General features: G+C 37.5%; 1 protein-coding gene across 36 annotated transcripts in view; it reads right to left on the bottom strand.

The window, feature by feature from the left end:
• Nucleotides 1-27,647, bottom strand: part of ELAVL2 (ELAV like RNA binding protein 2) — a 156,210-nt gene that overhangs the window by 57,113 nt on the left and 71,450 nt on the right. For 11 of the 36 annotated variants that reach the window (XM_037744805.1, XM_037744806.1, XM_017546027.2 and 8 more), the window contains one exon: nt 10,828-11,071. In XM_037744805.1, coding sequence (XP_037600733.1) covers nt 10,828-11,071 — 244 coding nt within the window. Of the gene's footprint in view, nt 1-10,827; nt 11,072-13,822; nt 13,939-27,647 lie in introns of all 36 variants that reach the window. The other 25 variants (XM_037744792.1, XM_037744796.1, XM_017546024.2 and 22 more) reach the window with 4 other exon arrangements.

Here is a 27,647-nt window from a genome sequence, read left to right as displayed (position 1 = left end):
CCAATTTCCAGCACTTAAAAATAAATACATTGCTGTAAAACAGAACAAATTGGTATTAACAATTGTATATTCTAATCCTACTGCAACCTGTATAAAAGGGTTTATTCCTGTTTAAAAAGGTCTACAAATAATAAAGAATAGCAGAGTCTAAAAACAAACTTGTTATAATATTGTGAGATTTTAAGATCTCAGATCCCAAATCATTCTGCTTGAGAAGGTAATATGCTGACTGCACCATATATGGCTAAATCACTTTGCACCATATTTAAGAAAAGATAACCTAATACTCAGGTTCACAAAAGATAAAAAGTCACAATTTTAGAGGTACGATTTGGGAAGTCATTTAGGAGAGCCCTTTATTGTCTGCATGAGGAGATGTCAATTGATTTGATATATCATAATCAATCTCTCATTTCTGTTCAAAATGTTTAAAGTAGAGTAAGAGCAAACTACAATTCATTTAAGTGGAATGAAAAAAGCTTCCATGGCCTAGTACCAGGGTTAGGAAGAAGGATTCGTAAGACAGTATCCTTGAGGGTAATTCCTTAAGACTGATTTAAAGCATCAAAATTCGAGGAAATAAAACTGTTCTCTCAGGCTCCAGTGACCTTGAAAACAGTGCAATGATCCTGATTTACCAGTTTACAGGCAGATATGCCTCCCTTAAAAGTTTACATTAAAAGGAGGATCTGACTTTCTCAGTATTAAGTCCAAAGGTCAAACAGGTTGTAAAGAGTCAAGGGCACCACCAGATCTACTCCACAAGGTAATCAACATTCAAGTCTATCATTTCTCACCAAGAAATGCAAATTTTTGCTGAGCTGGAGGATGGGGGTTGGGGGGTGGTAGATATAGGACTTGTACGCCATACACATTTTCCCTTCAAAATCAAAGCAGTATGTACAAAACAGAGTTCCAACAAAAAGTACAATGATGAGAAAAGAACTCATTAAGAGCTAAAAATAAACTCTAATTCACAATATGCATAAGGATTTAACAGAAAAAGGAAAACAAGATGTAAAATTGCATCTGCTAAGTTAACCATACCCTCATGGAAACTGCCCCCTCCCATACACACAAACTGAAATCAGTAACGTCTGTGATGACTGAATGAAGCAATGCTTTAAATTTGTCAATGAATACTTCAACAGAAAAGAAAACAAAGGGATAGTAATTTTTTTCCTCAGTCTTCTGATCTGCTAACGCTGCAGGAATGCTAGGTTTCTGAACATCCCAAAACACAGGTCTCTGTATATCTAGACTTGAACATCTTATTTGATAAAATAACATTTAGTACAGTATTTGCATTATATATTATTTACACTATATCATATAAAGGGATATTCACCTTAAGGAAGATGATGTCAATAAAAGTAAAAATAAGCCACCGTTGGTTTTTATCTAGCCAATACTTCACAGCTCAATTTAACAACTTGCTGACCTTTGAAGGCCAGTAATAGTCCACTGGGGAAGCTCACTTGAGAGTGCCTTCATATTTTAAGTCAAGCGAATTCATTCTGAATAACATTCACACAATATCACATAGAGCAGTAACTCCACACTCCAGTGCTCTAGTTCACAAAGGCTGGCGTAATATCATTAATCATCATTCTAGGCTCCCAAGTCCTGCCTCATACTTTCTATTCTTACTTTGTTCCACCCCTGGAAAATCAATTATGTTGGTCAAATCTCCTAGAAAGCAAAGGATAGAATATGAGCTTTGCATTCTTCTGACATCATAAGAAACTCTAAGAATTCTAGGACAACAGATCTACTTCAAGATGTTTTTCAAAACATCTTGGTTTACCTATTAAAAAAAAAAAAAAGTCTGCAACTGTCATGTAACTCAATGGATATTAGCTGGTAAGAAGAGGATGGGAAAGAGACAGTACCCCTGTGTGCTAGGCACTTTATGAAAGAAACTAAAGTTCAGAGTCCAAAAGCACACATAAGGCTGCAACACAAATTAAGTGGCTAGGCTGGAACCAAATAACAATGTTCTAAGCTAAAACTGCTAAGATTAGTATCCATTAGGCCACCTCCCTAACAGGAGAAGGCAACAGGTATTTTGACTCAAACTTCATCCCAAACTAAGTAACAACCTCAGTGTACTAAAGGGTTTAGTAAATCCTACTACCACTGCATTCAAGTCCATTTGACAAGACAATAAGAAACTTTCTTTTTAATATTTATTTATTTAGAGACAGGATCTCGCACTATCACCCAGGCTGGAGTACAGTGGCACAATCTTGGCTCACTGCAACCTCCGCCTCCTGTGTTCAAGCCATTCTCTTGACTCGCCCTCTCGAGTAGTTGGGATTACAGGCACCCACCACCATGTCCAGATAATTTTTGTATTTTTAGTAGTGCCAGGGTTTCACCATGTTGGCCAGGCTGGTCTCGAACTCCTGCTGTCAGATGATCTACCTATCTTGGCCTCCCAAAGTGCTGGGATTACAGGTGTGAGCCACCACACCCAGCCAAGGAACTCTTATAAACACAGCTGAAATACTTTCCATTTTGCTTTTTCTCCCTTAAAGCAGGCACGAGGTAAGAAGTGGAAATCTTTGTTCTAATTTAGAACAATGCAGAATGATTACTCCTTGATTACCTGAAGATGATAATGTCAGATTACTGAGTAGACTCTGAAAAGATGGTTTTAACTGAGGATCCTTTTCTTCACAATACTTAGAGCAGCCAATGCTACTCTGTGGTTTACAGTCCCTCAAAAAATATTTGATTACATTTATCATCACCAATAAAAGGAGCATCCAAGGGTGTTGAAATATTGACATTCTGAAACTTTAAGGAGCCAAAACAAATACCTTAAGGACTAAAAATGCTAATTAAGCCACTGTGTAGACCTGACAAATCAAATGACACTCACAAGTAAAATGCCAGAAAAATATCCGTTAAAGTTGACCTTTTTTGCTGGAAAAGCACGCTCTGAGGGTTTCCACAGCTCTCAAGATTCAGTAGCAGTAGTGTACTCAGCTGAAAGTCAATTAACTTAGAACAAGCTTAAAAGAAGTTGGTAAATTCTGAAGCATTGTTTTAGCTTCAACGATAGACTATTCTGTTCAAGAATATTTGAAAGGAAATGTTCCAGTAGGTACAGAATAAAAGTGCTTTGCTCTATTCTGAATTTAAAGAAAGAAAAAAAAAAAAAAAGGCTGGTGACTAAAGTTGTACAATAGATAAGATAGTGAAATAGACTAAAAACTGTCAAAAACAGGTTGATTGTGTACTGTATCATAAAAATCGGGGTATAAATCATTTTCATACCAGAGAGGAAAAAGAATTTTAACATTCTATAAATTACAAAAAAAAGAAACAACAATTTTGTATCACAATTTAACTGTTTTTTTATCTCCTAATCCAACTATCTCCATTTTAGTTTACCATCTTCTTTTTCAGTCATCCCTATGACAAGCACTACATTAAGAATGGTTTCTCTTCTATACCACCAATCTCCTGATATAAAGCAAGCAAAGACTACCCTCCAAAAAAAAGTCTGGAATAGCAAATAGCACACATGCATTCTTATGCTAAATTATAAAGGGGCAAATGTTACAAGAGAATTTCAACTCTGATTTTATTTTCTATGAATACATTTAGAAAGTTTGTGTTTTCTATCAAACTAGAAAAGGAACAAAGAGAAAGGTAGTGAATACTGACTGTTCCTCATCTACTGGTAAGGCAAATATGGCTATGCTAGAAGTTCCTCTGATAAGGCCAGGAAAGCACAAAATTAAAACTCCTAAACCTCATTTACACAATAGGTTCAACTTTATTTTCCCAGTAAACATTCTAAGAAAGCTGTTGGGAAACTGTGTGGGAAATATGTGTCTACTGGAAGTAGCACATATTTTTTCACACTTTATTCTAAGGGAATAAAATACTGAATAACACAATTATCAATATCAGGAAATCAGAGAAATGAATCTGGATGATTAACAAATTTAAAAAGAAGAATACTGTTTCATACTTTTCTGTATCCTCACAATAGATGTTTCTTCTTCCTAGCAACTAGCCTTTAAAGGCTTTATTACTACACGGTATCTAAAGCAGCAGCTCTTTGATTTATGAAAAGCTGTTTACTGGGAATTAACTTACAAATAATGAAGAGGTCCAGATTTGCCACCCCAAAATATTCCACTTTGGTATTAAGTGGAGTGTCGCTTTGTGGCACAGGCTGGAGTGTGGTGGCATGATATCAGCTCACTGCAACCTATGCCTCTGAGGTTCAAACGATTCTCCCACCTCAGCTTCCTAAGTAGCTGGGATTATAGGCACCTGCCACCACACCTGGCTAATTTTTGTATTTTTAGTAGAGACAGGGTTTCACTATGTTGGCCAGCCTGGTCTTGAACTCCTGACCTCAAGTCATCTGCCCACCTCAGCCACCCAAATTGCTGGGATTATAGATGTGAGCCACCATGCCTGACCAGCATTAAATATTATTTTAAGCTAAGGCAAATGAGAATCAACAGATGAAAGACTTCTCTGCCCTCCCTTTTTCTCCCTAAAAGCAGAGTATAAATTTCCGATAGGAAGGTGTCCTTCTGTCTTGTACCAGTTCAGAGGAGAGTGACTCATTACTTCAGACAGTTGACACCACACTGTTTATGCATACAGGTCTGCATAAACAAATCTTGCTAAAATTTCCCTTATCTGTCTTACTTCCTCTACATATTTTCTGAACACTTCCCCACAATTTCCTAGCCCGCAAAGCCCAAACTTTCATTTGTTAAAATGGTATGTAAGCCCTCAACTCTGACCACTTCTTTAATTTTCTAACACTTTTCTGTCAACTCCCAAACACATAAAATACTAACAAAATTTGTGTGCCATTTCTCCAGTTAATTTGCAAGTCTCCAGGTACTAAACAAGAGGAAAGAGGTTGTTTTCCCTAACAATGGTAAAGAACTGTATTGTATTTGATTTCTTAAAATGTAACAAATTTCTGGTTTCATCATCCTGTAATCTTTCATCTGAAGTAATCAAGACTGACACTGAAAATTGTTCTATTAAAATACCGAGGTTCAAGTAAAAAGTGAACCTAGAACAATAAACTTTATTTCTCCCAAGTTTTATACGAAGCTTCCACAGCGATAATACCAAATTTTTCAAATGACTGCATGAGATTTGGCAAAGAAACAAGATATAATGAAAAAATAATTAAAGATACATTAATGAAGATGCAAATAAAGTTTCTCCATTACCTTTTACCCATGAGAGATGTTCCAAAAACAGTGGTTCCACAAACTTGATACAAATTTCATTTTATACAAACTTAGCCACTAAAATCTAAAAATAGATTCAAATGCACTGTATTCCACAGTCAAGGCGCTGAGGACCAAAGCATTTACCTCTGTGCAGTCATCTCCCTTCCTACAAACCTAAGAACACGCACAGCCTTTCTGCCATCTTTCTAATTAAACAGCATACAGAGTTTGCAAAATGAGGTGTTTATAAGTTACCACCCACCCACCCAACCGCCCTGCTGTTTCTAACTACTAGTCTGCAAGAATCAGAATTCCTGATCTCTTGATAACTACTGACATTTCATAGGCTCACTGTACAACTGTAACTGGCATACAAAATCACATTTTCAAATTAATGTTCATCAAAACAGCTTTGTGTTCACTGTGACTGACTCACAGGAAATAAGCGCTATTAAATTTGAAAGTTCCCATTAGTCTAATAAAATACCACTTACTTGTTTCAATCCTGAGGAGCTAAGATTGTATTTGTTTAAAAAGAAGAGAATCCTATGCCATTAAAATTAAAGTTTGAAAACCACAGTATTTTTAGAATAAACAAGAATCAAAACTAGCTTTAGAATTCTGAGCATGCAGAGACTCAAGATAAACCTAGCTAAGAACACTAATATATTAATAAAATTTTATGATACTAGCCCTAAGGCGTGCTGGGCCGTGGGAGGAGCCTTATAATGCAAGGCACTACCTATTCGGAGGTAATCGATACCTCTTCGGGCCCCCTGGAATTTATATTTGGGTTCCTGTTTTTCCCCTTTTGTCAAAGCTTCTAGTTAGCAGCTGATGGGGTCAGGACAGGACCTACCTCAAACAACTCAGAATAAGAGTGAAATACACATTACCTGAGGTCTTCCAATAACTACTACTCTAGCCATTCTTTTAGAAGAAAGGATAATTAACAGTGAAACAACAATCTACCCTGGAGTTTCAAAAACCTATTTACACACACACGCACACACACACTTTCAGCAACAGATCAGATCAGTAAAGACACAGCCTAATGACTTAAACTCAATATCTCTAGTCCTGAACCCCAGGAATTAACTCTGCGACCAATGCTGAGGAGGGGACAGCACTTTAAACTTTCCAATGAATTAAGTAGTGCAATAATTAACACTTCTTCCATTACACCCCTAAATCTGGAATTCAGGTAAACCTGATAATCCCTGGTTCAATCTCCCTGAGAAATGTTCAAGACATGGATAACTCCTAGCTAACTAGTACGTAGGCTAGGCAGTCCACCCTGGAGACCCTCATTTGGTAGGCCTGGACTGGACCCAGAACCATGCATTTCTGGCACTTATCACAAGTGATTTCAACGCAGGAATCCTAGTGACCATACTTCAAGAGACACAGTCTGATTTCCAAAACTTTTTGGACTTCAAAATCACACGGGAAGCTCTCTGACAAGATCCCGAAACTCCCTTACGTGAGGATATAGAGCCAAATTTGGGAACTACCAGGTTAGAATATCCAAGTTCACAACCATATAATTATAATGTTTCTAAGAGAAGCATAGATGTTCTTGCTCATTTCATGTATTCTTGAGTTCCTGACTGTCAAATACCTTCCATTTTTCTTCCAGAGAAGACACACTCACCCGAAGACACCTTTGGATAACTATGTAAAAATTATACTTCTCTCTATAAACTCATGAGTTGGCCCTGTGCTTAATCTTTAAAGAGTGAGGTGTTGCCTCCAACAAAAAAGAGGCAAAGAGGAAACATCCAGGTAAAGAATAAGAAAATCTGAATTCTGGTCCTTACTCTATACCGCTGAATAGCTGTGTGGCCTTGGACTAGTCACTGCACAAACCTGGGTCTCTCATCACCCCTGTGATGTTTGGGGGAAAAACGGGAGAAGGCTGGTTAAGGTTACCTCTAGGGCTTTTCTGACTGTAATGCTTTATTATTCATTCCTTGCATCATAAAATCCATTTCCCTCACCTAGAAAACAGCATCAGCAGGTGTCAAGGACTCCAAAGTGCATTTAAGAACGCAGAAGGATGGACTAGTATCAGCTAAGCTGTACAAGCAGCAGAAGCTTCTCATGATGAATGCCTATGGATAGGAAACAGGCTGAAGCACACAGCTGGGCAGAAGCCCAAAGAGACGGACCTGACAAACAACATAATAAATCGAACTTAGTCTACAGAGAAGATTATTGTATTTGCTACCGAAGACATTTCTTAATGTACTTCCCTAATCCTCACTCTATCACAATAGTAACATTAATTTGCTAGCCCTGACAGTCTAAAAATTATACACTCTCTTTCTTAAGAGGCACACACTTTCCTAACTAGATATTTTTGTTCCTGAGATATAGTTTCCTAATTCAGCATTAAGTAAGATTTAAGAAAAGGGAAAAGGAGAAATTTCAAATCTTCCTGCAGAGTAACTCCAGAGTTTTTCTGTAACCCAATTAATGCTCATGCTCCTACAAAATCAGAATTCAGAAATCAGTCCCAGCTGCTCCCCAGGAGGCAGAATAAGCTGGATAATTAGAGAAGGACCAAAAAACTCTGGCCTGTCTCTAAAATGCCTACTGAGAAACTGCACAAGATGGGTAACGCTAAACATCACAAGGCAGGGTCCAAACCTCCACAAATTCTTTCAAACCCTTCCTAAATTACTACTACCTCTTAAGAAGTATGCCTACTTTTCTAAGTACAACCACTCAGAACCCAGTTTTAGATACTACCATTTACTAGACTATTTTACTCAATATAAATATTTATTAAGAAACTCAGGGAAAAAAAAGTACTGAAGTAGTTTATGATTGAAGCTAAATAAGATCCTTCTAAAAGCCATTTTAACCCATATTATGAATAAGATGTCAGTGGTCCAAATCAAAACAAGATTACCAGAAGTTGAGGTGCCTAGTGTTCAGATTTGCTTAATCAACTTTTTAACTTATTATCATATATGTTTAAGGAAACATGCTCATATGTTATTAATGTGAACAGGTTAAATGGGTCTGATAACCAGTTAACAAAAAATGATTTCAAAAGCTTTTATAGCTCCATGTTCAGTGGAATCCACTGTCAGGGAGATAAACTCACCCTCCCCGCGTCCTCCAAATAGGTTCTATGATCAAGTAAGTCTGAGGAACTATAAATCAAACAGGTTTTCTTTACTGCTGGAGTTTTCATAGTTCTTATTACAGTGATTATTCAGAATGGATCTTAAATGAAGAACTACAGAGTGCTGCATTTCCTAAACTTGTCTGTCATCACGAAACGAACATTGAAAACATCTTTCAACCTTGTATACTATTGTGGGAAGGAAAATTAACACACTATGAAAAATGGTATAAAAAGTTCCTCAGAAAATTAAAAACAGAACTACCATATGATCCGGCAACTCCACCACTGCATGTTGTTATCCCAAAAGAAATGAAATCAGTTTGTCAGAGAGATATATGTACTCCCATGTTTATTGCAGCAATGTTTACAATAGCCAAAATATGAACTCAACGCAACCCAAGTGTCCATCAACGAATAAAAGGATAAAGAAAATGTTCTATATATACACAATGGAAATCTCCATTACACCCTTCCCCTGGCGCCACTGAAAAGACAATGGGCAGGGGTCCCAGGTGAAGGAAATGGACAAGAAATACTTACACAGTTTTTTTTTAGTATCTAGCCATGTATTCAAGAGTACCCATTGTGCTGTGTGTCTGTTACCACAGTCTACCAAACTAAAGCTAGAGAGGCAAAGGAGGTAAAGATAAAAAACTCAAATTTATCCCATTTTGCCACATAACTGCTCCAGTTAAAGATTTACAAAAGCATAAGATTAATTCAAGACTGACCAGAGGTAAGACATGAGAATCTCTAAGATGTCTCCTGTGGCAAATGCCTAATATGAAAGATGTATGATTTGTTTAATATTTTCATCATATAAAATATCACGTCAGTTCATAACAAAACATGACTTTCATGCTCTGTTCAAGCATCTTTCTTTTGGATGGTAAGGGGAGCCACTAAGCAATCAGAAATCACTTCATTTGTGCCATGGCCCTCAAGTCATTTATCATATTTTATCTTTTATATTAAAAAGGTTGCAAAATCCACATTTAAGGGATGTTGTTTTTCTTTTAACAGAAGACAAAATTCAACATTAGGGCCGAGACAAAGAAGAGCCTTTTGTTCTTCACCTTCAACTTATTGAAAACTCTTTATAAATTTCACATATGCCGATCACACTCATTTTGGAAAATAAATTGAAAAATCTCATCCATTTGATTATCAGTGTTCAGGAACATAAGAACCACCTTCCTGATAATATCATAGTGAACATTTAAGCAATGTAATTAAAATATGATTGTTTGATGTGGATCAATAACAATCAGTTTGTACTTAGTTTTTAACTTGATTTCAGTAATTCTCTCTGTGAATCTCAATCTGTAGCTTGAGGAAATATGATTATGAGGCGAAGCCCAGGCTTTAGAACTTATTTGGAGAGCTTGAAGAGAATGCTCCGTAATGATCAACGAAATGGCTCAAAGTCCTATGTATGAAAAAGTCAAAAGAGACCTTAGAAATGGCCCAGGGTGACCCCCTTTTCTCTGCCTTTTACCTCATTTTGCCAATGGAAACCGGAAGCCTAGAGCTGACTTATCCAAGGTCACACGACTAGGTGTGAGTTCAGACTGCTGGTCTCACTCTTCACACTGCCTTTAAGTACCCTTTACTCATTTCAAATATTCCAGTTTATATTTTGGGTTATAAGCTTTGTAAAGCAATTTGGTACACACCATTTATCAAATTTGACTGACATGAAAAATCCATGGGGTCTACCTTCATATATTTTTAGTGTTTGAAAACAACTCTTGTGGGAAGCATTAACCCTTCTATCCCAAGAACATTCTCCTTAAATTAAGTTTTGGCTCTCTCTAAAAATTTAGTCAAATCTTAAAAAATACTAAGGAGATTTTCAACTACCTAATATTCAAAATGTACTATAATTAAAGCCTTATCTTCATGACAAGGGGGATAATTATACACCATGTCGTCCTTTCTTTGTTAAGGAACAGAATGTAAGATCTCATTACACTCAGTATCATATCAGTGAAAATATGTATACACTGACAATGTGAATATTACCATTTATCTCATCATATATTAGCAAAAGGATTATACTAACGTAAGGAAAACACATTTTAAGATTTTTCCCCTCTCCCAAACACATATTGTATTTCACTGTTGAAATGCTAAATTAAATACACTCAGAACACTGAAAGATAAAGGTTAAATTGACACTTCTTATCCAAGATACACACACTTTTAGAATGTTTTCCAAAGATACTATCCAGATGAGAGTATATTAAAGTCCAGTTATAATATATACTGCCCCCAAAATAGTTTATGCTTTAAAAAGAAAATTTTAAACTAAGTTTCATATTGGTGATGTAATAAAAGAGAAAAATCTAGATATTTTAAACTGCAGCAGTGAATTATTTATAAGCAGTAATCTTATTACTTTCTCATATCTTGAGACACGATCCTTTAAATATGAGTCATCTACATAAAACTGCTTACCTGTTATTTTGTCTCTTACAAGCTTACAGGACTCTATCTCACCAATGCTCCCAAAGAGACTCTTTAGTTCCTCCTGTGTCATGTTCTGAGGAAGGTAGTTGACTATTAAGTTGGTCTTGCTGTCCTCTGTGTTCCCAGAGTCAACTGGTGACGAGCAGTTGTTGTTTATAGTGGTTGGACCATTGGCTGTGTTATTGCAAGTTGGCCCATTAGACAGTTGTGTTTCCATGGCAGCAATTACCTGCTAAAAACAGAGAAAATAAGAAATGTCAGATTTCATATTTCACAACCTATTAGAGACTCCATCCAAGAATTTAAACACCTGTCACTAAACACAAGTCGTTCTGCTGAAATTACAACAATGCTTCAACAAAAACTCTAACACCTACATTAATTTTTGCTTCATATTAAGCTATTCAACTTAAGGTTACAATTTTATTTTCACATACATATTCCACACATGCACATAAGCATAATCTAAATCTTAAACATTTTCTAGAATCAGATTCTGGGTCTATTCACATAACCTTACTCACCTGCAGTGTCCACAGATGAGGAAATTAAGTATCAAAGGGCAGAGAATTGAACCCTAACTAAAAATCATACTAGAAAATAAAAGTGCTGAACATGCTACCAAAATGAACCAAAAAATGACATACCTAACTCTGAAGAGATTTTCAGTTAGCCTAAGAGGTTCAATATTCTAAAACTGAGCCATTAACTTAAAAATCAAAAAGCAAGAATACTTTTAAAAATATAAATTTGTCAACATGTACTGTTTTGGTTACATATTGAAAATGTTTTTGATGGACAATATCGTATCTCTACTATTGGTAAGAAAAAAAAGAGATGCTATGTTTTAGGGAGTGGAAAGGAATTATAAGGTAACTTGGGAATGAAGCTATGAATACTTTGTCTACCTGGTAGAAACTAATAGAGTAATAGGACACTCTTGTCAACCTTGGCAGCTAAAAATTACCAACAAGGCAACTGATCTACAGCATCAAAATAAAATCCCCAAACAATTCAATATGGTGTTTTTCCTTGACTCTGCTTTTCAGGAGAAAAAAGAAAACCTATTCAGCCAATGAAAACACCAATGTAAGTACATCAACTTCTGCAAACAGACCAGCCCAAGGAATTCTCATTTGAGCACATAAGCCTGTTGAAAATGCAAGTAACAGGGTATCTATAAACTCCAAATACAGATAAAGAGCAGAATTGGGGGGAAATGGCCTCAAACTCTTCAGGCTACTCTAAAAATCACTTAGTAAGCAGTTTTAAATCTAGTTTCCTAAAAACCAATCCTATGGAAAAGAGTCACAAACCACAGCCCCAAATTTTCCAAAAGCATTTTTCAGTAACTACCTAACTTTGGACAGCCAAGACTGTGGTGGAATCTAAAAATCAAAGCATCACTGAAAGGATTATCCTTCATGTTTCATACAATACATCTCTCACCTCCACAAAGACTACTTCTCAAAACTGACAATTCTGAATTGATGGGATGCTAGTTTTCGGGAAGCTTTAACATAGAAAAGGCAAAGAACTTGAGGCAGAGAAAAAAAGCAAAGTAAAGGGAAAGAGGGTTACAAGGAAAGAGAAAAAAACTGTCTTTTAAAAAGCAGTTTTTTGCCTAAGAAAAATGAAAGGGCACATTAGCAGGTAAACATATAGGAAGAAATCTCTACTGCCAGGAGATGTTTATAAAAGGCGGCAGTATAGGACAGATTGAGACTGGTCAGACTGGACAAGAATCAGTGCTGTCATGATAAAAAAACAGGAGGCAAAACCCAGAATAGCTTTTGAAATATCCAACAACCTGTAATCTCTCCGTGACTTCATTTCCTTACTTGTCAAAGAAGTGGGTATTTATTCTGCAAGCTTCAAGCTGTTTCTCTTGGGTAAGTAAGCTAAGTTTTCTCAGGGAATACTTAAAGGGATGAAGGAAAATAAACCTTTGGATCTATATTTAAAAATCTTAAATAACTCAAGATATGGGTTGTATTATAATTAACAAATCTATTTGAGGTTGAAAAAAGAAGTTTCAGATTTCCTAATAAAACATAACTGTTCTGGTTTGCAGAGTATTAGCTGTGGGTCATTCTTTTCACAGCAAAATTCTTCTGGGGTTAACCCTTGCCCAGCAGTTATGGAAACAATGAGCTACAAGATTAAAGTGGCCAAAGACCCTGAAATCACTATTCAAAAGTTTGGATAGGTGTAGAAACTACGAGAGCCCCAAATGTAAGATTCGGACTAAAGCTCATTGGGATAGCATTTGAAACATAAAGTGTTCGTTGACAGAAATTAGCAAGATTTAGAAAGGACAACAAACACTCCTCACTTAATTGCACATTTATTTCCATGTTCAGGTGGCAAGAATGAGCTCCTAAGCCAACATTCAAGTGAACAGCTGCAGTAGGCTGTGTGCGCTGAAAATTACAGCATCTCTCTGCTATAGGACCATCTGCTCAGCATAAAATGATACTAATGTGCTATATTTTACAAATAATGCATATTCCATTGATAGGCTCAACACAACTGTTCACAGAATGCAAACTCTTTCAACAGTTACTGGGCAAATAATTTTCAGCCAGATTTATAATTTCAACTTTTTTTTTTTTTTTGAGCACTGAGAATTGTAAATAACTTCAAAATTTAGTAACCAAAAAAATACATAGTAAACAGAATGTATAGAATTACTGTAACTTAGTATTCAGACCATACCAAAACTTTTTTTGTTTTTTAAAAAAGCTTGTCACTCTTTTGAGTCTACGCTAAATCCTAATTTAGATTGTAAAAAATTACATAGAAGAGCATGGTTCTGATGCTACACATAACACTAAAGTTAAAATTGCAATGTGCTTTAAGTCCTAATGATGGCCATACCACAATAGGTTAAATATAAGAATACTTAGTATGCCAATGGAAGATTCAAGTGTTTGGTATGGCCTCAGCACTCCTGCAACATGCTAAAAAAAAAGTAGCCTACAGAATTTAAGAAAAATCCCACAGACCCCGGTCCAAGGCTCTGCTGCCCACGAACCACTTCTAAGCAGAGAAGCCACATCACACAGTCTGACTGCCATGTTAGTTTGGAGTTGCCGTCTGCAATATGGACACAAAAAGTACCGTATGTTAGATGAGCAAGATAATGCAACAAATCAGTTTGTACAAAATTTACAGTGATTGTATTGATATTCCCAGCACGTCCATGCAGTGTGGCTTAATTGAAATTGAGGCAATTCCAATCTAATCTTTCCAAATTCATTTTAACATGTAGTTTTCTTGCACAAATATAAGCATTTTTAATTAAGAGCCTGATTTTAAAACAATATCAACTAGTTATCTTGGCATCTATTCTAAAGAACTAACTTAAACCACACCTCAAAAATTAAAAAAGTAAAGTAAAATGAAGCAAAATACTGCAGGCTGTCTTCTCTATTAAGGATGTGGGAGAAGGGAGGAAATGTGAATGAAATTTTATAGTGAGAAAAAGTGATCATGCAATTCCTAAGTGATCGCTTTGCATAAAGCACTCTTTCCCAAAATATCAAAAGGACATTAAGAGAAGCTATATTTGCCCTCACTGTTACATTATACTACAAATGATCCTTAATCCTGGGACTTAAAATTAAAAGTGAATAGAAACCCTGTGAGGTTCTTCTGCCACTAGAGTCAAACCAGTTTCTAACAGTTTCACTGAGAATTGTTCACATATACTAAGAGGCAGTAAACCAGCATCCTTCAATTGAAATAATTGGACCGATAAATAGGATTGTTTGGAGTAAAGCTTGCATAGGATGTCAGCTTTGTCCCTGAATGAAATCAAGTGAACATTTTTTAATATGTAAATTGTAAACCCAGCACGATTTGAAATTAGTGCTGCTATGAGGCTTCCAATATAGTTAATGGGCCATTTACCACTTACTGCAACTTGCCCGACTACCAAACAGAGCCATGATATTGGCACAAAAGCGCAAGTTTACTTTTTTGCCATATGTACAGATGCTTCAAATGGTCAACGTAATAATTGGAAAACTTAGCTTCTAAAAATAGACAGTGAATAACAGAAGAGGTCCGAAAATACCTTTTACTTATTTATAATTATAAAAATTTTATCCTCAGAGGCAATCCTGGCTGTAAGTGATTTACTCTTGATACTAGCAATGTCGCCAATAACAAAGAAGTCCACTTTCTGGCATCTACCAAAAAGGGTTAACAAACTTTTTTACAGGATGCCATGAAAATATTTTACTCTTCTTCCCTTCTCCCACTGTAACAAGAGAATTCAGTCTGACCCTGTGTTCTTTATTTTTCAAAAAACTACTTAAACTAAACTGTGAAAAAATGTTTTACACCCATGAAAGATTTTTTTTTATAAGAACCCAACTGCAGTTAGATTACATCAGTAGGACCACATTCAGCAGGATAAACCAGGAACAAATGTATGTCCTGAATACCTTCAGGAGTTCAGTCTAAACATTCCTCACTACATAAAACAGACTGTAATTTAACTACCTCAGTCCCTTCTATTCCATAGGAGGTGGACACTAATGAGCTAATCTATTGACACGCCCCTTTCCGAAAGCCCCAGGGAGGTGAACAATCACTTTACTGCATCAACTAGGTAGAAAGGTTGGGTATGGAAAATGATTCTACTGCACTTTTACATTTCAAGCACCCCAGACAGTCTCTCCGCTTGAGGCAGACACATACCTTTATGGAGAGTTATAAATAAGTTGCTCACATGGCCCTTACCTTTATGCTGGCCAACAATTCCGTTACTAAAAATGTAAAGCTACTTCCCCTTCACTTAAGGACAGGCAATTCTGCTCTACTCAATCTACCACAGACAACTGGGCTGTGTACTATTTATAGATTCCATTGGCTCTGAAACTTTTCGGAAAGAAAAAAAGGCCATATTCCAGTGAAACAGAGCCATTAATTTTAAGGCTTAAAAAAATAATGTTTCAATATATATTCTCCTCTTAATTTAGACATCAGTTGTGCCAATTCAGACTGCTTTTCCTCCTGTTATTAACCAAGTAATAATTTATGAAAAGGCACTTTAGCATAGATGAATCTAGAATATTCTGAAGTTTCACTGGGCTCTAAGATAAAATGATCGTTACTTTGGTGAAAGCACAGGTTTTGTTGGGAAATAGAAGATGGTTTCTACTTTTATATACACAGTTACTTCCAAAGAGCCATAAAGAGTTTTATAAATGGTCCTCTATGAATTTTAACATCTACAGTTTTCACAATAGTGGAATTTAGAAAATAAATGCTTTATTTCTCATATCTGCATTTGAGAAGTCAAAATGATCCAATAGTTTCCTGGTCACATGAGAAAAACAGTCTGTATTTTCTAATCTTACAATTAAAAAATTCTGCAAACTAAGGTAATCAGCTTCTTCAGTATTTTCAAACCTCTTTCACACAGCCACCAACCAGATAGCTAATCAAGAGCATCTTAAATAGGCCGAGCTCGGTGGATCACCTAAGGTCAGGAGTCTAAGGCCAGCCTGGTCAACATGGTGAAACCCCACCTCTACTTGAAAGTACAAAAAAAAAATTAGCCGGGCGTGGTCTGTAGTCCCAGCTACTCAGGAGGCTGAGACAGGAGAATGGCTTGAACCAAGGAGGCCGAGGCTGCAGTAAGCTGAGATCAAGCCACTGCACTTCAGCCTGGGTGACAGTGAGAGACTATCTTTTAAAAAAAAAAAAAAAAAAAAAAAAAGTCCTAAACATATCCTGAGAATTTTTCTTAAGTTCACTTTAGCATAATGTTGTAAGAAGGGGGAAAGGTTCCATAGCCTAGAAACCACCTCATTTGGGGACCAGACTTCTGTGGGTTAAAGCCACAGCAAGGCTGCTAAAAGGGCCAGTACAACGACCTGCTGTAAGGCTTGTCCTGTCTGCTCCAGCCACTCCACTGCCATGGTCGCCATCCTGACCTGAGCTCTCATCTTCTAAACCACCTAATCAACGCCTCCAAAAGGTCCCTCTCTCCTTATCCTCATCTACCCTAACACTGTTCCCAGGAAGACTTTCTAAACCCTCCAAAGCTCCCTATCAAATTAAGTGTAAACTACTAGGTATAAACTGAGATCCTGTACGACTACTTTTACCCGCCCAGTTCTACAAGCACCTTAAGATCTGAACTACGCCTTGTCCCTCCAACAATCCAGTCTTCACTTTTCTAGCTTTGCTTATGCAGTTCCATCTCCCTTATTCAAGGCTCCATCCAAAACCATCCACCTCCATTTCAGGGGTTTGGACAAACTAAGCATTTAAAAATGAAAGAGCAGTAACAATTTCTTAAAAATTGGAGAATGAAAGAGCAAATCCCCTCCCTAAATGTGTGCAAATTTTTAAACTTGTTTTTCTATCCTACCAAGTATTCAAACCAGAAGTAATTATGAAGCGTGTTTTCAAGTTTTGGCGCACTCCGTCAGCCACCCTCATCCACTGAAGTCTAAATTCCTGTCATACAGTAAAACAAAGGAAACAATTTACCTTCATGATCAGTTGTGTACTTTTATTTCAGCAATCTATCACACCAACTACAAAACCCTAGAAGACAGGACAAATCCAAGTCTCTGGCCAGCAGGGTTATGGATATAGGGCATGTGGAATTTGGGTCCAACTTCAGGAAAAAGGCAAAAGTAAAGGTAAATGTGGGAAAATTAAACAGATCTTGAAGGAGGCATTTAGACACACATCACGATTAAGTCAAGAATCACAAGTGATCTTGATACTAACTAGAAAAGTTGAGGCAAATAGAAATGATAACATCTCTGAAAAGAATCAGGGCTAGTGGCAAAGCACCTCAGGCTGGAAAGGCCCAGCTTGGATGAAGTGACCTTGGTCTCTACACTTATATGCAGGTGGAAGGTTTGAACACCTTGAGTAGCACAGCACAGCAGGACAGAATCAACCTAATGCAAGGCCTTCCCTCTGACTACATCAAACCTCTCCCTAAATGCCAAGTTACACATGAACAGAGGACAACTATCTCTAAAGTTTTAGATCCATACCTACCAAAAAAAGAAGAAAAACAAAAAAGGCAGCACGACCTTTACCAAGAAACGTCATCTTGTGGGGAACTTGCAGCAGGGACAAAAGCACTAGAAATAATTGATGAAATAATATGAGCTTATAGATGACAGCTGGGTAGGCAGCCAATGGGGTCATCTGCCTGAGAGATACCATTCCTACAGCAAATGCTTGATCCTTCCCAAATTACTAAGTGGTATTTTCAGGGTATGTTTCTGGCTTCACTTAATTATTAAAGCAAGAGAATAGTCAACCAAGTGCTAAAATCACAAGGTTAACAATGTCAGTTACAGGAACAAGCCATTAGTTTGTTTTCTTTAAATCTCTTTGCTTTGTGGTTCCTAAAATAAAGGTTTGTAGCTTTAAATGTAATAGGATTTCTACGATCTAAAATCCCTGTCAATTCTCCAGCCCACCCACATACCATGCTAGCTGTCTCACTAGGTCTACTAATTCCTCAAACTCACATTTTGGCCCTGGGGCTAAGAAGGGCCCACGAACTTGCAGAGAAAATGCACTGAATAGCTGCAGCAGTCATAAGGAGAACGTTCTCTGGCAGCAAACACTAACATTTTTCTGTCTCTTAGCCCTTTATGACTTCTACAGACAAAGTACAGAGTCTCCTTCATGCCAGTCTTTCTGAGGTATTGTAGTTTGAGAGCTGGCAGGTTTAAAAAGGTTTGAGGTTAGAGAGAGGTAAGATGAGTTTAGGGTCCCAAGGCCTTCTCTTCAGTCTAGGTCCATTTCAGGTAACCAGGTTGGGCAATGAGAAAGTAAAGATCTGGTGAAAAACAACTGCTTAAGTTTCATGTTTTGTTCATTCATCCATTCAGCGAACATCTGCATGCAGTTCCCAGGAACTCAGGACAGTCCCAAGGTACAGCAATTAAGAAGTATCTTGGAGTGCTGATTTGCTGTGAATGGTGTATACAGAGCAAGCATGAACATACAGAAGAAAACAGTATATTAGCAAGAAATAAGTGTGCTTTGGAATATATGTAGAGAAGAATAAGGGGGGTTGAGAATGTGGAGATAAAGATGGGTAGTTTCCAGCATTAAACAAGCAGGGCTTTTTGAAAAAGTAAGCTTTAAGTCAGTTTGAAGGAGGTATAGGCTAGCTGCTGAGACAGGTAGAATAATCCCTTTCCCCTCAATGTCTACATCCTACTCCAAAAGTGTGAATATGTTATGGTACATGACAAGGGGGAATTAAGATTGTAGAATTAAGGCTGCTAATCAGCTCACCTTGGGAAAGGGAGATTATCCTTGGTTACTGAGGTGGGCCTAATGTGATTACAATGTTCATTATAAGTGAAAGAGGAAGGTGAGACAGTGTCAGAGTGAAGAAGCATAAGAAATTGAAAGGACATTGCTGGCTTTAAATGGAGCCACCAGCCAAGGAATATAGGCAGCCTCTAGAAGATCCAAGAGGCAAGGAAACAATCTCCCATAAAGAATCTGGAAGGAATGCAGCCCTGCCAACACTTTCATCTTAGCCCACTGAGAGCCACTTTGAACTTCCGACGTTCTTCGGAATTGTAAGGTAATAAATCCGTGTTGTTTCAAGACAATAAATTTAATTTGTTATAGGTCTAAGAGGAAATAAAGACAGCCCCATGGAGATATCTAGAAGAAAAGATTCTAGGCAGAGACCTGCCAGTGCAAAGCCTGTCTGCTGTGCAGAAGAATGACAAGGAGCTAACACTAACAGGGAGAGTAAGAGGAGATGAGTCTAAGAGGTAATGAGGCCAGAACACACAGGGCCTTGAAAGCCACCATAACAAAAAAGCAAACTATAGAAAGGTTTTGAGCAGAAGAGTAGCATGTGGCTACTGTGAAAATAAATTGTGTGTGGGTGTGCAGGAAGACTCAGTGAGTTTGGAAACAGATCAGTTATGAAGAAACTGCAGCAATTCAGGTGCAGGATGACAGTGACTCCAACCAGGGTGAAGTCGAGGAGAAGTCATCAGATGCTGGATATACCCAGAAGAAAACACATTACTAATGCGCTACATTTTAATTCTATCAATACACTGTTTAAAATTCTGCTGTCAAGAAACTGGTTTAGATTCTAACTGCTCTCATTCCTACAAACCACCACCAAAACAATTACTATGTTCTGGACACTAAGAACACAAGATGAATAACCAAAGATAAAGCTTTTATGGAGAGTCATGCCTTAAAATAAAAAAATAAAATAAAATAAAAAAACACATACATACATGTATGTATCTCCTCCTTAAGGAAACCCAACAAACAAAAATTTTGAGTTTATAAATATCAAGAGTTATTCACTTTATGGTTGGATATTCACTATTCACTTTATATTTGCTCCTAAATGAATCCATCACCAGGTTCTTAAAAGAACCAACCAATTCATTTAGGAGCAAATACAAAGTCAAAAATCAGTGGCTTAAAAGATGCAACTACTGGCTGGGTGTGGTGGTTCATGCTTGTAATCCCAGCACTTTGGGAGGCTGAGGCAGGCAGGCGGATAATGAGGTCAGGAGTTTGAGATCAGCCTGGCCAATATGGTGAAACTGTCTCTACTAAAAACACAAAAATTAGTCAGGTGTGGTAGCACAAGCCTAGTTAACCCCAGCTACTCAGGAGGCTGAGGCAGGAGAATGGCTTGAAGGGGGGAGGGGGAGGAGAGTTCGCAGTGAGCATGGATCCCTCCACTGCACTCTAGCCTAGGCAACAAAGACTTTGTCTCAAAATTAAAAATAAATAAATAAATCCAACTACTAAACACAGTATGTCAGAAAATTGAAAATTGTTTCATAATCTATGTGAGCCCCCTTAAAACTTTCAGAATTCAAGGTAAAACACTCAAAGCTTCCCCGCCAAAAAGTTTAAAAACAAAGTGGGTGAAGATGAGATTAAGCCACGTTTTGTGAAATGGGAGTAAACTTTAAAATCTGTATTTTTCAACAGGGTCATTTATATACCTCTACAATAGTAACAGTTAAGCCATGGGTTAACTCAATCTTGGTTATAGGCTGGAATACACTAAATCATTACCCTCTGGTGATGAATCATTCCAACCCCATTCTTTCATTCCAACCTCAGTGGACCTAATTAATTTCCATGCCATTATTTGGCTACAGAGTCTAAAAAGATATATGAGTACAATAAGAATAAAATCAACTACTCCCTCAGTTTTGTAGCAGAGGTTTTGTTTGGTATAGGCAGATAAATCTGAATTGCTAAATTATGACAGATAACATAGTAATCAATATAGAAATTGGATTAACTTCAGATGCTTCTACAAACGTCACAGCTAATCAGGAACCCCCTCAGGGTAGTACAAATTGTGAAAGGCTGATTGGAAATCCTCAGATTAATCCCAGTAGTTGAGTGTTTTCATTAGGTAGGTTAAAAACATAGCTCCTCTGTTGGATACAGACACTAAAACACTCTGTCATGTATAAATTCCAAAGCGGAAACAATGACTAATCTTAAAGGGAACGTAAAAGACAAGAAAGGTTTATGAACACAAATAATGTTTTTTAACTCACAAATGCTACAAAGTGCCACAATACTCCTCCTGGCCACTTAGGTTAACATTTTATTTTTCACTGTTATTTAGCAGGACTTAGAAGTAGAAAGCCAAATGCTACATAGTGAGTGTTTAACCTCAAGCAGATTACACCAAAAAAATAAAGGCATATAAAATGTCAACTAACAAAACCAGATTTATTTCCTTAGTAACGTTAGGAGGCTACAAATATTTCTGTAGAACTTCAGAGAAACTGAAAATAAAGGGGATGCCATCCCAGGGCATATAAATATCTTATAATTCATTGACGTATTGTTGAGAGCAAAACAAAGAGTCTAAACCTTGATCAATACAGACAGCTTCCTCTCTGAATTGTGTATCATCTCCATTACTGGTATTCACCTATGAAATGTGTTTTTCTTTTCTGTTGATGTGTAAAGTCCATAGATTCCAAAAACATGTATACTTTTGATTTAGAGACATGACTATCATTTATTTACTGCGGAATTTGAGGCATCTTTAAAAAAAAAAAGATTCATACACTAAGAAAGTTATTTTCCTTAAAATAGAAATTTTAGATTGATGCTTATATTGATGACTTCTTACCATCTCACCCAGCAAAGTGCCTCCTCTCACACCTACTTTTGTCAGACTTCCCACTTTCCAAGTTATCTTAGTATCATTAAGGTAAAGCACATTTGAAACAAATGCTTAAGGATCTCAAAAAGTAGGTGAGACAAGTCCCCGCATGTTAGAGATGAAAAATAAAGCAGGTGTATGAGCATGTATGTATATGTATAACCTGGGTGTGTATATACACACATTATTTCCAAGCGTTGATGAGAAACCTCTCTCTCCCATAGGCTGAAGAGAAGGGAACACATATGCAATTACAAGCTACATTTTAACAGGAAATTCTTAAGACTCAAACCACAAAGCCATTTAGCCTTTGAATTATTTTCACTCTGGGAAGGAACAGAGGAGGTAAAGGGGCCCATTCTCTTTAAAAGCTTTAATTACATACACATATTTTGTCTGATAATGTCAGAGCACTTTACAAACTCTAAGGTGCTAACTGAATACTAGGGGCTATTATCATTATTGCTGGACAAAAGAAGATGTCTCTTAAAATGTTAGCATAGAAAATGTGCTTATCTACTTTTGGATTAAGCCTATCAGTCCCCATCCCCCAGCCCCCACTGCCCCAGCCGCCCCAAAATCTAAATGGACAAAGCTGCAGAGTTGCATTGGGAGCTTTTTAACATGAAAAGGAAACACTGTGGACAGAAGGTACAGTATACAGACTTTTCCTAATCATGACTGTTAATTCCTGTCCTGGACCACTGAAGCAGATGCTATGTTAAACTACATTTAGCACAGTCACAAATGGTGACTAAGGAAGTTAAAAATTTTTACTTGCAATGCTGCAATTTTTAACCCCAGACCTCCAAAGACTATGTTTAAATATACAGAGTACCAACAGCTCAAGCATTTCACATTAGAATTACAGCCTTGTCTATTTCAATTTACCTTACTTTTAACAGTGCATGACCCTCCCATCCCCCAAAAAAAGTACACATCTCTCATCCTCTTCAAGTCTTCTTATGCTCAGGCCCTTGGAATTTGAGTAAGATTAGAAACTGCTACCTCCCTATTCTGCTAAGAATGCCAAAAATGATCCAGGCATCTTCTGCTTATATTCAGATTTACAATACAGAGAAAACAACAGTGTAGAAATCTAATTCACTATAATACCCTAAAATCTAGGTTGATAACGGGATCAAGTTTCCATAATTAATGGATCAGACAAATAATCCACATATGGACTTTCACACAAAACCATACATTCTCCTATCTTCTTTCTCCTATCATGATTTTCAAAATGGCCTGAATTTAAACTGTGACTTCAAACTCACGTTTAATTAAAATTAAAATAAAAAAGGAGTCTCCATGGGATTTGAGTATCTTTTGCTACAATAAAGAAGTTCAGATGATCTACCTGCCTTCTGTAGAATCCAATGAATCCTACAACTAAAAAAGGCTAAGGAATTAGTGGCAAGGGGAAAAAAAAACTAGCATTTATTGATTCCTCATTCCACGCCAAGTCTCAAGCCAGATATTTTACAAACAAAATCTTATTTAATCCTCTTGTGGGGCGGGCAAAGTGACTCACTCTTGTAATTCTAGCACTTTGGAAAGCTGAAGTTGGAGGATCACTTGAGCCCAGCAGTACGAGGCCAGCCTGAGCAACATGGAGAAACTCCATCTCTACAAAAAAATATATGAAAATTAGCTGGGCGTGGTAGCATGTGCCTGCAGTTCCAAGTACTACAGAGGCTGAGTGGGAGGACTGCTTGAGCCCCAGAGGCCAAAGCTGTAATAAGCCATGATTAACACCACTGCACTCCAGCTTGGGTGGCTGAGCAAGACCCTGTCCCCAAAACAAAAGAAATCTTATGCACTACGAGCTATATTACGTTCTCTTCAGTTTACAAATAAGAATTTCAAAACTTCAAGAATTCACACAGTATTAGGCGGAATTTGACATCAGTGCTGAGACCCCATATCTAGAGCTTCCTAGCTGATCTCTCTGCTTCCAGGCTTGCCCCCTTCTCCAATCTTCCCTTCATTCCACAGCTGCGGGGATCTAACTAAAAAATGGTCAGCACCCCACTACCATCTCCTTGAAAGCCTCTGCTGACATTGCCTATGAAGTAACATCTCAGCTCCCTAGTGAGGCAGCTGACTTGACCCGGCTCCTAACTCTTCCTCCACATGCCCAGCATCCCCCCCTCCACCATCATATACCCAAGTTCTAACAAACTCCCAGTACTTCTTCCCACTCCCAGTGTCACACAACCTGTTTTCTCCACCTACAACAGCCTCACTACCTTTCTTCTTTCCTGCCTAATGGAAATGTCCTCAGCACAGGAAAAGAGCAGGCAACGCCTCCAGGAAGTCTTCTGTGAACCACTCCGTTGGACCAGATAACTCCTGTGGGCTCCTATATGCCTGACTTACCTTTATCTCCTCAATATAATAAATATCCAGAAGATCCACAAAGAGAATGAATGCCACGAATTGTAATTCAAAATGCCAAGTAAAAAGCTTTCCCCTTACTTAATCCATGTGGTTTTATGTTCCCTGCGAAGTCGGAAAACTTTCCATTGCAACCCTGTATATTATCTCAGGTTGTTTATAAAGAGGAAGGTAGACTGTCAGGAGGAAAAGGGGGAAAGTGGGCTGTCAAGGTCCTACCACTAACACACACAACTCTTTCCACATATAGCTATTAATTCTATATTGGACGTTCAAACTGCAAGTGGGATAAACATTTTTAAATTCCTAGCTATAAGCCTTTGTTAAAAGAATATAAACTTCAGGGCAGAAACCAGGGACAGGTGTGTTCCATTGTCACTACCTCACAGTTTAAAATAAGACAATCTCATCACCAATCTGAAAAATCAAGACAAAACGTGAAGTTTATACTCTCTACCCAACACAGCCAAGGTCTGGTGTGTAGAATGATACCATAAAGAGAAGTAAAGAAACTCCGCAAAGCTAGAAAAGCAACATCCCTGATCCACTGCATGTAACAGGCGCTGTGCTCAGATGCTAGGAAAACAAAGATGCACAAAACCCCACTCATTCCACCCCTCAATGGAGCTTCTCTGGAACACACCTGTGTCCTAAGGTGTCCAAAGAAGTCAAAGGCACAGAAGGAAACCTGTAAGAACCCTCAGCCAGAAACAATCACCTCTCTACCTAACCTATGCTAAACATTTTGCTATTCAAAAAAAAAAAAAAAAAATGCTAAATCACTGCTGCTATGGAAACTACCACTTCTAACTTAAACATTTCATTTTGGACATGTATTTGAGAAGAAATGAGGCGTTTTACTTCCCAATGTTTAAAATGCTAGACAATAAGAGACTGTGCACAGCATTGATACTGAAAATTGAAGCGGACTTCTGCCTTCTGCCTCAGAAAATTTTAAATTATAAAGAAGGGCAGACTGAAGTTTTCCTGATTTAGAACTGCTCAGAGTTTTCGGGTACCCATTTCCTGTTACAACTTTATCCTATATAAAGTGCAAGTTTCTCTAAATGAACTCTCAGCACAGTAGATTTAACACGTAAACTGCTTAGCAGTAAACAGTCTTACTCTCGATAAGACTTTCAGGAAGTACCTACTAAGGACCAGGCAGTATAGTCTAGAGCAGTTATGACTGCAGTCTCTTTCAGATCAAGCTTAAAAGAAATTTTCACTATCATCCACTACATTAATCTGAGATGGGTATGAACAAAAAGATTCGTAAGCCACTCTTCTAAAGGGAACCATGACCCCGAATCCAAATTTTCCAATTCTTCTGTGAATAGTGTAGATCTACTCAAACACCACTCTATCAGTCTATGTTAGACTATTTTAAAGAATTCCTCAACAATTCTGAGTGCCAGTTTCTAGTTGAGAATCACTATAACGGAAGTAGATGGTTTAGAAACGTGCCCTTTCTATATCCTTATGCCCCATGCAAGCATGCTTTTACATCCGTCCTTTGTCAATATATCATTGTTATAATATTCATTATTCCCTTTACTGTACATATTCAAAAAAATCTATACATTTTTGTCTTTCAATCTCAACCTAACCTAATCTTTAATAAATTCATTTAAAAACAAAACAACAACAACCAAACCCAAGATTCACAAGGAAGATCAGGTGACTGCAGGCCTTGGAACTGAGTTGTCATTAGGACAGTATTTTTTATTCTCCATTTCTAAAAAGCAAAAGAGGGGAAAGGGAGGGTATCATGAGGTAGAAGCAAGAATAGTAAATTAAAACTGAAGAAAACTTCCACTGCATTGGAACAGTTATTAGACCAAATTTCACTGGCATCAGATTAAGAAAGAAGAACTGCTCTGCATCGCTGGCCACCAAGACAACAGTATTTCTCTGAAGTAACTTCTTGCTCTAACTGGAAAATGACCCATACTTTTTCTTGCCCAGAGTAAAGACAGCTGGTCTCCTACATTAAGAATTACCAAAATGGAAACAAGTGAATCTTATTTACACCCACCAAGGTTGACTACACATTAACTAAGACCTAATAAACATGACCAATGTAAACAGCACCAGCCAGGTGGCCACTCTAAACATTCTTCCCGATACAAAGTACATCATATACCTAATGGCATAGTGAACAAGGCCCCCCAAAGTGGCTATAAACACCAAGAAGAAAACATTGAGGGGGTGGGAGTCAAAAGTCTTAAAGTATTAAGCATTCAAATAAATAGCAGAATCTGAGGGCCAGTTAGGAAAAACCAAAAAGAAAAAGACAACAATAGACTGCTTAAATAAATCACCTGCAAAGTTGAAAAGAGATTACAGCAACACAGTAACAAGGACAAAGGAAAAGTCCCAATGGATAGACAGAAACCAGCAGACCTGCAACACTCTTCAACCTCCAGGCCAAAGTTCTGACTGGCAGCTAGAGGGTAGATTAAGTCTGAAAATATGTTATATTGTCTCTCCAATGTCCTTTAAAAAAAAAATCAGTAGTGTTCAACATTTAAAATTTCACCAATGTAAGCAATTTCACGTTTATAAAAATATATTTCTGATTTCTCTAATAATAATAACAATAATAAAAGTTTGACCAGAGTCCACATTCCCAGAGCTACTAGCCAGCAGGTTGCCCTATAAATGGGGCTCCTCCTTTCCAGTTCTTCCAATACAGCCTTAATGTCCCAGCCCCTGCAACGGCTGGATTTTAAGTAAAAGAATATCATAGCCTAAATGTCCAATGTGCGAAAGAGTATATGCTTTTCTACCATGATGGAGAGGTTCAGAATGCCAGAGGACTGGGGGAGGGAGGATGTTTCTAAGGTCATCTAAACTGAGGCTCTTTAACTGTAGACCTAATCATGTGTTAAAGTATTATTATGAATGTGCATAACAAAAAATGAGGCAAAAAAGCATCAAGTCTGTGTTACTAAACATTCTAATATGACTGCCACAGACATTCAAAGCACTCTAAAATAAGACTCATTTTGGCCTGTTTATGCTACTATGGATTTGGATTAGAAAGCCATCTTGTCAGGGGGCCGGGCACGGTGGCTCACGCCTGTAATCCCAGCACTTTGGGAGGCAGAGGCGGGTGGATCATGAGGTCAAGAGATCAAGACCATCCTGGTCAACATGGTGAAACCCCGTCTCTACTAAAAATACAAAAAATTAGCTGGGCATGGTGGCT

This window comes from Cebus imitator, unplaced genomic scaffold, assembly GCF_001604975.1.
Source record: "Cebus imitator isolate Cc_AM_T3 unplaced genomic scaffold, Cebus_imitator-1.0 Scaffold186, whole genome shotgun sequence".
Taxonomy (NCBI): domain Eukaryota; kingdom Metazoa; phylum Chordata; class Mammalia; order Primates; family Cebidae; genus Cebus; species Cebus imitator.
This window is presented reverse-complemented; position numbering and strand designations above follow the sequence as displayed.